Source organism: Ambystoma mexicanum, chromosome 6p (assembly GCF_040938575.1).
Source record: "Ambystoma mexicanum isolate Mex_15411 chromosome 6p, UKY_AmexF1_1, whole genome shotgun sequence".
Lineage (NCBI taxonomy): Eukaryota > Metazoa > Chordata > Amphibia > Caudata > Ambystomatidae > Ambystoma > Ambystoma mexicanum.
This window is the reverse complement of record NC_090935.1, coordinates 320,061,863-320,074,445: the sequence shown is the minus strand read 5'-3', so window position 1 is coordinate 320,074,445 and position 12,583 is coordinate 320,061,863. Positions and strand designations below refer to the sequence as shown.

General features: G+C 42.5%; 1 protein-coding gene across 1 annotated transcript in view; it reads left to right on the top strand.

Moving 5' to 3' along the window:
• Positions 1-1,240: 1,240 nt before the first annotated feature.
• GOLPH3 (golgi phosphoprotein 3) overlaps positions 1,241-12,583 on the top strand; it is a 93,521-nt gene continuing 82,178 nt past the window's right edge. Inside the window, exon 1 of the mRNA XM_069627079.1 lies at positions 1,241-1,707. Within this exon, the coding sequence (XP_069483180.1) occupies positions 1,498-1,707 (210 nt within the window). The 5' untranslated portion in view covers positions 1,241-1,497. The remainder of the gene's footprint in view (positions 1,708-12,583) is intronic.

Sequence of the window (12,583 nt, the reverse complement as noted above, 5' to 3'; positions counted from 1 at the left end):
TAACATAATATATTTGTAACTCTGTCAGGATTGGAGGATCCGCGTTCTCAACATTGGCCCCAACTCTGTGGAACTCGCTTCCCCCTCATATTCGACACATCCAACACTATATGACGTTCCGCAAATCTCTAAAAACATGGCTGTTTCCTTAATAACAACCACGACCCTCTGAAGCGATTGAACCCTAGCAACCCAATGACTAATGCTCTATGAGATCCCGAACAATGTCATCACTCAATACACCTATTAATTCACTATTAAGCAACCACACTCCTGAAATGCAGAATATCGATCTCCTAGATCACAACTCCATGCAAACACTCTCCTCCCATGCCCCTATGTTTGCTCTCTACAACATCACACAATTAGAGTGCAGCAAAACCCCTCGATAAATCCGGCCTAGCTGCTCACATACGAACACTAACCCATGAACACTTCATCATTCTAATAAAACGCAGCTCTCCCATGACAATCCAGCCTAGCTGCACACATAAGCGTCCTACAGGCCTAACACAGCCAGAACCCAGTCTGGGTGTCCATCCGCCAGACTGCACACATTCAACCGATATCATTACCACCACACATAATCCTAGCTTGCAGCTACCATCAGGCAATTACACCAGCTGCACACATATGTGGTACACCCAAGCACCCTACGATACCCTACTCTCTAAACTGACCTGGACTATGGTCCTGAGGGCGTTCAAACTACTAGCGCTTTGAGGTCATACCAATGATATGTAGAGCGCTATATAAATGCCAAATAACATAATATATTTGTAACAACCATAGCTAAGAGAAAGTGGTTAAGTGACAAAATTATAACAATTATAGCTTAACTATATGATGTTAGGCCAATTGTTCTACGATGTTGTGCTTTATCTGCCGAAATAGGGGCCTTAAAAGGAAATCATGATATCTGCAAAATATTCTCCAGCAAGATTTACGTGCTTGGTCTCTTGGCCCGGCTCTTGATTGGTTCTGAGAGACAGGCTAGACCTCTCTGACCTACTAATGCATTCCCTGACTCTACCGGCTTTAGTACTTAACATAAGATGTTACGTTCAGGGACATTTAATATAACGTGACTGTTGGAATGAATGAATACAATTTAAAATGTTTAACCAAGCAAATAGTGCACCACCTGCGAGAGGTAGGGTGTTCAATATCCCGTCATCGCTTCAGACATGCCAGCCCCGGCCAGTGCCCTGCCCCCAGTGCCACATCCTCTTGTGACGTCAGCGAACGCCGCCATATTGAAGAATCTGCAGCTGGAGCTGCTGAGCCCAGCAGCGGCGGTGGATAGGGGGGGGATAGCTGCAAGCAGCGCCAGGGCCAAGCACCCCCCGGGAGCCGTCAACGGCCGCATGAGCCGCCCCAGCGCGGCAGGAACGGCCTGCAGCAGGTAGCCGAGCACCTGGGCAGGGAGCCGCCGGGCCGGCTGCCGTGTGCCTGCAGCGGCTCTCGGGGCGGCGGCGGCGGCGGCGGGGGAGAGCCATGGCGGCCCTGAGCCAGCGCAGCTCGGGCCTGGTTCAGCGCCGAACCGAGGCCTCGCGCACTGCCCAGGACAAGGCGTCCGACACCGGCGACGAGGAGGAGAGCCGCCTGCGAGAAGAGGCCGACGACGAGGACAAGGGAGACAACACCAAGGAGACGCGGCTTACCCTGATGGAGGAGGTGCTGCTGCTCGGTCTCAAGGACAGAGAGGTGCGAGGCGGGCGGTCTTCAGTGTGCAATAACGACTGTAGTAGTGTTGTCAGTCCGGCCAGTGACTTCTTTGTTGTTGTATTTAAATAGCCATTGGACTACTGCAATGCCTTGTATAAACTGGGCAACTGCAGTGTCCCTGGCTGTGCCGAATTCACTACCCTCTTTAAACGCTATATGAACACACACCGCGGAGTCCATACGCTTTGTACTGACCTTCCCATTAATACGTAAATATCGGTAACGGGAAAAAATAAATGGAACCACCACCAAGAATGCCAATGGAGCCTATGACGAAAGAAAATCAAAAGTGATTTTCAAACATAATACCGAGCTATATATCTTACTCTCCGGTATGGTGTCGGGTTTTCACATGTTGGGTTTAAGTATAACACATCACTGAAGGACAGCTTTGATAGATCAACAGCTATTTCAGATGTCCTGGCGAATACATTAGAACGACATCTGTTCCAATGTGATAAATACTTGAAAGTTCCACACTAAATACACCCACTGACGTAGCTGTGGGTCGGGGTTTGTCCCTGTCGCACTAAATAGTTTTAATTTTTGTTCCCGTTCTAATCAGTTGCAGGTCGATTTCATGTGACACGGACAAGTAAACTATATTAGGCTTTTTATAAAGGAATGCAGCCGGTGAACATAATTCTTAGCCCCCCCCCCTTTACCAAGGAAATACCTTTGTCAAAGTGATATGTGATAAGTCTTGTGGTTTTGTAGAACATCCCTTTTGAATTTTCCTTTCCATAATCATCGGTAGTCTGTCATTGCCAACTGTCACTCTACTTGACCTGACCCTTTAAATATAACTGTATCAGGCGAGAGTGTACCTTTTATCAAAACACGTTTTGATACATAGTAGACTTTTATCTGAATGTCTCAGGATTGTTTGCCATTTCCAATTGTACTTGAGTCCCATTCTCCCATATTGTTAATTTTTAGTATGCCCCGCGGCCCCCAGGTAAATTCTGCAATAACCTGTATAGATCCTGTCTGTCAGTGCACTTTATACAATATGGCACCAGTACCATCTCTGTACATGATGTCACTAATCGATTTGACATATGCTGACCTGATAATGTGTGAATTGGTGAACAGGTCAAGACCCTGGGCAGTACGAGGGAACATGTGCTACTCCTTTATGAAAAATAAGATATGAATACTAGTGCTACGCTGCAAAATCAGTAACACCGTATCTGCCTATTAATCACACTATCAAGACTGTGCTCGCTGAGTTACACTGACACCCGCAACGCTGCTTTACAGGAACAGGCACATCAAAACCAGCCTGCAATAAAATCACCAGCACATCTTACAGCAACATACACCAATGCTAGAGCTGCTGTCTACAGTGTATGGTACAATGACACTTCTTAAAGTAATACACTGAGGCATACATAAAAATTAACAGAATTAGCTAATTCAAATTGTATTAGTTTGCAAACAAACCTTATTTGATTAGCAATTTTGTGCTAATATTTTAATGTCACCCTGGGTTATTTGTACCCAAGACATAAAATGAGCAACAATACAGCATTTTTGTGTACCTCTGAAGTAAGACATTGGTGAGATGAGCCTCTGTAATGCAGAAGGTAGCTACACAAATAGATATGCTGCTGCAAGGCTCTGTGCAGTTGGTGTTGCACTGGTCAGTGTTGTGTATAATGTATGAAAACATTCCAAGTGTTCAGCCTGTACAGGATCTGGTGCTACTCACTAAATATCTTTTGTATAGTTGTACTTTGAATGGATTGTGGGTAGTGCTTGCTGCGAATATGGTTCCGGTCCTGAGGCTGTACAGGGAAAATTACTTAATACTTGCAAAAAAAATGGGGGTTTGGACCATACATTCTCGTGCCTAGCACTATCTGAAAGAAAGAGGTCTTGCTCTTTTAGTTGTGGTGTATTCCGCAGCAATGATTTAAAGTGTTCACGAAAAGCAAAAAATAAAGTATATTGGCAATGTATTCATTTGATACATTCACTTTTTTTTTTTTACTTCCACACTTAATTTCGTGTCATTCACTACAATAAATCATGTTGTTCACGTTAATCTCTTGAGTTTGTTTAGTTGAATTTTGCTTGCATTCAGTGAAAAAATCCCAGTATGCTGCGTATATGCTTGGTTTTGTGAATTGTAAGTTATTCACCACTAGTCATCTAACTGGTGCATTAGGATGGCATATATACTTACTTGGAAATTATGTTGAATCTGGAGGTAAAACTCATGGAGTAGATTGTAGAGGATTCACTAGGGATTGTCATATGCTTATTGTTCACTTTAGAGCATCAGTGTTGCACACAATCTGTGATAGAATGTGGTATTCCAGATTTAAGAACTCGAATTATTGATGTAGTACAGCTACTAGTCAGAAAACATATAGGTTTATCGATCAACAATAGTCTATAAACGGGAAGTAAACGTGCGCTCTCAATTTTAAACATTGTGCACACGTGAAAAAGCCTGGTGTACTCACTATTGCATGCGTTATACACTTGTTTATCCACAATTAATGGAGGTGTGAGATGTAAAGTTTCTCAAACGTTATCAGACAATGCGATTGATTGCTTCAGTCTGGACGGGTTTTGTGTGAATCAATACTGCTGGGCTGGCAGACTGGCTGTCAACATAAACAAGAAGGCAACCGCCAGTCTGAATCCCGATGCTTGTATAGCAACATATATATGATGCCAACATATTTATGTCTAAAACGGACCCGACCAAAATGGACATGCCCTTGGGGAAACGTACTTATCGTCCGCGTTGATCACTCGCCTTGAGTCTATACATACACCACACTTTAACATAGAATTTAATGATGCATATACCGTGTGCGACACTTGAGAAACAAGTCTTTGTAAGCTATGCAAGATGAGCCAATGAAAAGGAAATGGTGCTTTCCTGTTCTGGCAGATCGGCTGACCACAAATGTTTGCATTAGGTGTTATCTGAGAGCAGCCTTTAACCTCACACGGGTAAGTGTTATATCTGATAAGAATTCAAGAACAGGAAATTGACAGACGTGAACAGAAGCATCTTGCACATTCGCAAAGTCAATGACCATAGGGTCCCATGGAAACAAAATAGGTAACCAGTAAGAAAGATATTCCTTGATAACAGACAGCTGGCTAAGATAGCCTTAAGATGCTGCGATGTTGCATAACTTCACAAATGCCATAGAGTGCAGTGAAGGCATTTACTAAACTATTAGAGATCTCACTTTGAGGTGCAAAAACCCACCGAATGTAGTTTTACATAGGAGTTCTCCCTCGAATGAACAAAGTGATATGCTAGCACCCTCCCTGTTACAAACAGCAGATATGACAAACCCACACGTGCAAGGCCGCCATGTTACTTGATATATAGCCCAGCACAAGGATGAGAAAACGAGGGAAAGTGGAAAGAGCAGCAGACTTGCCAGTCCACTCAAGCCAGAGTGGATGAGTGCAGAGTAGCAACAGCATATGAGCGAGACAGCCAGTCCCAGCTAAGGAGAAGTTGTCAACCCAAGAAGGAGCTGTTTCATTTGAAGCACACTCTGCTCTAAATGTGAAAGACCGGTGGTAGCTTGCTCTGTGCAAGGAGACTGGAGGCTTATAGTGTAGAGTAGCTTGGTGAAATCTATAGGCTACCCATGGCTTTACACTAAACACCAACTGTTTTATTATTTACCCATTCAGATATGCTCTTTGCCTACATGGCATTCTTGTTCATAGGTGTGATGTTATGTTATATCTCCTTTTACTTTAGCTTGTTTAACGAGAATAAGAACCCTCAGAAGATAAATTAACATTTAATGTCAAGTGTATAATTCGGAGTAATGTGTCAGAGTGGTATCTCTTTGAGTCTAAGAATTTAACAATTCCTGACTCTGTTAATCATGTTGATAAGCGCATGAACCAAGGCATGCCTGTCTTTAGTGCTGCGACACAGCCTAGGGTGAGTTTTGACATGAGTGACTGATGACCAGGGGTCTGTTTTCACAGCCTCAAATGAGGTGAGAGAAAAACGCATGTTAAATACTGACTGAGTATGCCAAGTCGAACAACTTGGTTATAAACATGAGTAAAACCAAAATGATGGCTGTATCTGGCAGTAAGATGGCCAGGTTTTGTCTGCAGATAGACGTTGAGTATGTCGATATCTGGGAGCAGAGATGATAGCCGACGGTGACTATGAAGCTATCGGAGACTGGTAAAAATAAAAAATAAAATAAAAAAAGAGGGGCCAGATTTGCAAAAAAACCCGCAGGATACTCATTAGGTGGGATCTTCAAGCTGTGTAAACAGATTTTCTGCAGCTATTTTGTACGGCCTCAAATCACTTGCTATATTTGATCTCGCATGGCTGAATGGGCTGAGTGTGGTCGAAGGTCAATTTTGGAGGAAGCTGCTAAATTTTACACCTACCACGCCAATGATATTTTTACGGCTAGAATTGGGGTTGGTCTCCCTTTTGAGCCAAGTACATATACGAAGGGGCATGCTCTATATTAAATCCAGAGGCTCACTACGTGCTGAATTGCTGCAGCTCATTGGTTCGACAATTAACACACTAATAATTGTCAGATTGAATGATGTTTTTCAAATATTGAGTGGACCCCTTTCTTTGAGCGGTGCACTAAGTTTGAGGTGTTAAAGGCCTTGTATAAAAACAAGGTGGAGCAGTGGGATTTGGTAATCAACTTTAATTTTAAATTTGGGTTATCAGCCACTGTTGTCTCAAAACCAGGCAGTATCTACTGAAATCCAGAGTCCTGCAGTTTGCAACTTTATGTTAAAACTGTGTACAAATCAATTGCCACTGCTGGAGTTACGAGGGGTCCACACAAAGATACCAGCTGGCCAGAGAATATGCCATATTTGTAAGATAAAAGAAAATATTGAATCACCCAGACACGCATTAACATTGTGTCCCAAGATGAGATCTACTTAAATGACAAAGTTGGGGCTGTTTGTGGGAAATTGAGTCTAAGAGCGTTGAATTCTGGGGTTTCTGTTTAAACACAGACCTTGCATTGTGCATATGGTGTTCTACCATTTTTGGAAAGAGACCCTTGAACATCTGATAAAGGAATAAGAAAATGAGGCTAGGAGATGCATGTCCAAGAATAGGAAAATGGTTTAGAAGAAAAAAGAATATGCTGATCTTGGAAATTTTAGGTATGTATTGAGATTAAGAAATTTATTTTTAAAGAGACAAATTTATCCATGTATATCGGGTACTGTAAGTGTATTTCAATATGTATTTTAGAGAAATGCAGGAATAACAGTGACTGTGATAATGAAATTGGATGAAATCAGACAAAGTTTTTATATGCAAGGTTTTATGTATATATGTGTAAGTGCGTTTTGAAACTATATTGCAAAGATATATTTTGTAAAGATTCCACTGTGAATTAATACAATAAAATAGAAATCAATATTCCCATCCATTGCAGAATGGTAGTCTTGATGAGAGTTCATCGAATTCCTCACAGGCAAAGGCTCCAGACAGTTCTAAAATCGAGGGGAAGGATGTGAAAGTTGAAAAAAAAAACACACTGCATCCCTGCATGTTTTTCAGAATGCAGAGCCCACGCACTCAAGGGTTCACTTTCTTGAGGTGTGCTAGGATACAACCTCCTAACACACGCAGACAATTGCAAGCCATTATAGGGCTTTCGAATTTTGAGAGATCTTGTGTCTAATTTTGCCGAGCTAGTGAAACCATTGTATGCTTTGATAAAACCACATTTCAAAGCAGCCTCACATTCTGCACCATGTTTACTCGTTAATGATTCAAACTGGTCCTTTGCAAGACAGAAATGCAGAAAAAGATTTAGAAATAAACCGTTGGTGGGCCATGATCCTTTCACAAACACAGTTTGTAATCTAAGGGAGACTAAACCAATTGCATATAAATCGCATGTATATTCCACACCTGAATTAAGATTTACACCTCAGGAAAAGATTCTCTCTTCAGTTCAGATAATCATTCAGAAAGAAAGGCTGTTGGTGGCGAATAGAACTATACACATAAATACACCTTTAGCTCAACTTGAGGCTTCCACAAAATGTAGCGTGCCCAATGCAAAGCATTACTATATGTAAAGTGGCTTTATAAAGCAGAATTGCAAAGAATGAGTGGATTGACTTGGACAATGGATACAGAACAAGATCCCTCACTGCCTGACATGCCATTGTTTGATTTTCTTTCCAAATAATTTACTGAGATGGCTCCGCCATACCAGCTGTTGGAACACGTTGCAAATATGCAGCTGCATGTGCAGCAATCGTAGGGCATTTTACACACAAAGAAGCATTTATACACACTGATATTGCAACAAAACATCAGGGAGACATGTTTGCCCAGACTGCTCAGTTGCATGGATTGCTGCTTGCATTGCGCCAAGCAGACTCAGTGAAGCCCACACTAGTAGTCTCGGGTTCAGATTACATTGTCAGCGCTTACGACACTGATTTACATTGGTGGATTGAAAATGACTTTAGAGTCATTAGGCATAAACTTTTTCTTCCAGGCAACTCTGGAAACGTGTGAGACCGTAAACCGACTTTGCTATGGGTGATGCACACAAGCACATACTAAAGGGCACATTCATAGCATTGGCAATGCATTAGCAGATACATATGCCAAAGAGCATGCTGTGAGAGAAACTGTAGCAGCCATAACTCGCTCAGCAACTGCAATGGAAGCTTGTTTGGGTATTATATCGAGGCCGAAAGGTTTCCCAAATTACATTTATGCCGTTGAGAATAATAAAGCAGTAGGCACAATCCCTATGAAAAAAGAGGATCCTATTCAAAGATGAATCCCTAATTGAGCAGCCGCGGGTGGGGGGGGAGCTGATGGTAGCCACACATGCTGGACTTGCATCTACCCATGTTGGGGTTACTGCAACGGCCCAGATGCTCCTTGACCGGTATTGGTGGCCAGGATTAAGTCAATGGGTTAAAGTATACATAGCGACTGTGACACATGTCTGAAGACAACTGTCAACCTAAAGAGGCTCCTTTCAGAAAGGCAGCCTCGCCTTTTGAGATTCAATATCTGGATCGTATAGTCCCACTACCACCAATAAATAAGTACAAATATATTCTAGTAATAGTGGATTCTTGCACTAGGTTCACCTGGATGATTCATTCCTCAAAAAAGGGCAGACTGCACATCAGGTGTAGTAGCAATGACAGCAGCTCAAACCTTTCATGCTGATAATGGTCCAGCTTTCACGGGCCAGGCCCTGAGAAAGGCATTAGAGGCTTGGGGATCAGAGCTGCACTTTTCTGAACCTGTATCATTCACCACTCAATGTTGTGCCTGACGTAATGCATCCTTTCAATGGGGGGGTTACTGGGTAGACCATGTGCCTCTAGTTAGCATAAGTTTAAATAATTTAACACGCGTTCTCTTTGCAACGGTAAGACTCCATTTGAACTCTTGTTTGGGAGAAAGCTGTTTATGCTTGATCTGCGCACTCTCCCCATTCTCCTCTCTAGGCAAGAGCAATTGCTGCAGAGTCATAAGAGCACTCTCAAAGCAGGAGATTGGGTCTTGGAGAAGATCCATGATAAGACTTTGTTTGGCCCATCCTACAGACCAGCAGTATAAGTAATCAGATTGAACGGTTCCAGAACTGCTGTCCTGCCCGCAATACCCCCCAAGAGGGGCTCCAGACAAGTTTCTGTGGATCATCTAACAGTTGAGTAGTCTGCAGAAGACGAGATGGAGATCCGACAAATGATGATGATTGGCGTGCAAGATGAGGAAGAATATGCCACTCTTGACTACAACTCCTCAATTCAGGGAAGTACTGCAGTTCTGCCAATTTGGAAACCGAAAGCCGATCTGGTTTCTAGAGTAATGAAAATTCTTTTGGACAGACTTTCTGAAACAGTGTTATATAAGGCTGGCAGTATACTTCTACTGTGGCTCAGCCTCCCTGTGTTTCTCATCTCACTGACAGGACATTTTTTTAGCAAGCTTTCCACTCCACCTGTGAGCAAAGAAGTTGTTCGAAAGCCTCTATGTTCTTCATACATGATAGAGAAAAGAAAGCTCCAAGAACTCCAGCCTTAATACACATGTTTCATCTAACCATGGGTTGTGTGGATGCCATCATTTAAGACGTTTAATGGCCCAGCCAAGCAGCTGCAAGTTCGCACTTTTTATGTGATTAATGAATCCAGACCGTTTGCACCCAGTAATGCTGTGTTCAGAACATAGAACTGTTGAGAACTAAGCACCAGACATTTGCACAAAAATGCGTTTTGATGCTTATGATGATGATCTCCATGAGATGGGTGCCATGTGTGTTATATGCGATATTACAATGCCTTTTTACTTGTCAAACATGAACCCATCCTGTGGCCCATATACACTTTCTGGGAACACTGTGCAGTGCCTTTCCAAACCAACAGTAGACCATACCAAGCAAATCAGTGTAAGTTCACTACAGAGCCTAAGGGTGCACAGCACATGTATGTTGCAGACTGAGCTGTTTCTGACAGAGAATGCTTTTCAAACATTACTGAACAAACATGGCGGGAAACTGTCTCTCTGTGGTCTACTTGGGGTCAGCAGATATGGCAAATCAAAGGTGTTCACACTTTGGACATGGCATGTAGATTCCCACATTTGAGGTAATTTATATTTATTATACGCAGTTGCAAGCCACTTGCGGTAATAGAAACATGCGCTTCTACCCTGACTGGAAGGGGGGGGGACAGTGAGTTCTGGAGTGCATCCTATAAAGCAGAAAAAGAACACAATGCCACCAAGCACATAACCTATTAATCAGGGTATCCTGTATTATGGGCGGTTCAAGCAAATTAATGCAATAAAAGAAGAGCAGGAACTAGTGTGGGCCCATATAGGGCTTTGAATTTCTGTAACACTTTCCTGACACAAGCTATATCCATAGGTAAGCTCTGCCAAGGAATGCTTTCGCAGTATCACCTGAGGAAGGTGGTACAATCTCTAGATAACTTGATAAAAGAAGAGAATTGGACAGCTATCGTGCAGTCAGCTGCTGTTCTGAGGCGCTCAGAGTGGACGTGTCAGGAGATCAGCTACCTGCCAAACAGGAGCAACAAGGGATACCAGGAATATCGAAGTACTATGATCTGGCCTGGATGGAGCACACATTTATATCAACATCAAAGGTCATAGTACTGGTGTTTTTATGTGGTGAGTTCAGGAATAGTCTACCTATCTAAAGTCACCGTATCATCGTGACTCAACACTTGTAAACAATAGTGTCTTTCACTAACCATGTAATGAGATGAAAAAAATTCAATTCAACCCAATAGACACTTTCTCATTATTTCAACATTTTTATTAACAGGTTCTCATTATTATTAAAAAAAAATCACAAATGTCAGTAACAGTATAATCATCAGCCAATCCAATTAGTTAATAGTTAGACTGGTCTGATACATCATTCCCATCTAAAACCACACGCCAACCATACTTCATTCATACTCCATCAATTCATTCACTTATAACATTTAATTCATCAATCTAAAACAATCATGCTAAAATACGATAATACAACTTTGTGTCCATTACCAATATGAACAATGAATTTGTCACAGCTGAGCCACCGTTAATTCTACGGTCTATTATGACAAAAAAAGGGCTCAAGCTCTTCTTTTACAAAGCGGTTTACAACTAACAATACACCCCCCGACCGACATGTTTCTTTCTGTGCAAATCTTGTTCAACACCTTCCTCAAGGGCACAAAGGTCCGGCGTTGTCAAATGGAAAGTCGATGGAAATAGGAACGCGTAGACTACACCAAAAGATCACCTGAATATAAACATAAAAACAATCAATCGAGCTCAATGCTTTAATCTCAAGATTGATCGTTACTACCACCGCACCAACAATGTGAACGGGGAGTAGAAAGGGTTATTAATACCCCTAAACTTCCTTCACCACTACAGGGATCATGTGAACCGAAACACGGAACCATGACTGGAACACCATATAAATTGGTGTATTTCACAGAACACCACCATCACCAACACCACGTGACGCATCCTGACCTCCAGCACTGTTAGCACCATGCCTCAAAAATGTTATGTTACCAACCACAACCCGATGGTATTTCATAAAACAAGGGGGGTTGTGGACAAGATCAAAATCCAGCGGACACTCACTGTATATCTCTGGTAAGTCTTCACTGGTTGTACTCTTTTTCGCCAATCACGAAGGTACACAATTACCGATAAGAAAGAAGTGCCCAACATTCATGGGGGCAGGAACAACTGTATAGAGCACATGCGTTCAAGAGGGCGCATCCTCGATCACCTGAAATCACACAAAAAAAGGAAGAAGGGGACATGACAGTCAGGGCGAACCTCCAAAATCCACCCACCATGTCATCAACATTAACGCTTGGTGTATCTAAAAAAGCCACTGTGTACATAATGTACTCCGGGTATCATAACGCTAAGTCAATGTGGCAAGAGTAACAAATCGCACACAGATCCGTCTTACCTTCTTCATAATGGTCTAACCCATCTGCATGAATGTGTCTGGGTGGACTGCCTTAAATAGTCTCTTCACAAAATGAGAAACGAGCGTAATCCGAATCAGTGTCGTCCGGTTCAAGTCCGAACAGTTCACGATTCTGTAACGATACAAAAACACAGACCAAGGAGCCACATTAACACTCTGTAGCATGAGCTCCATATAACATAGGCAACTACTAATGGTGCTACCATTGAGGTAATGTTGTAATCGACAAGCCTCATGGAGAGCGAGCCAATTACCCTGTCATTAAATATACGGGAGACATAAAAAATTCTGACTGACACGACCCATAAATGCGGACGGGAGACGAGAAGCGCAGC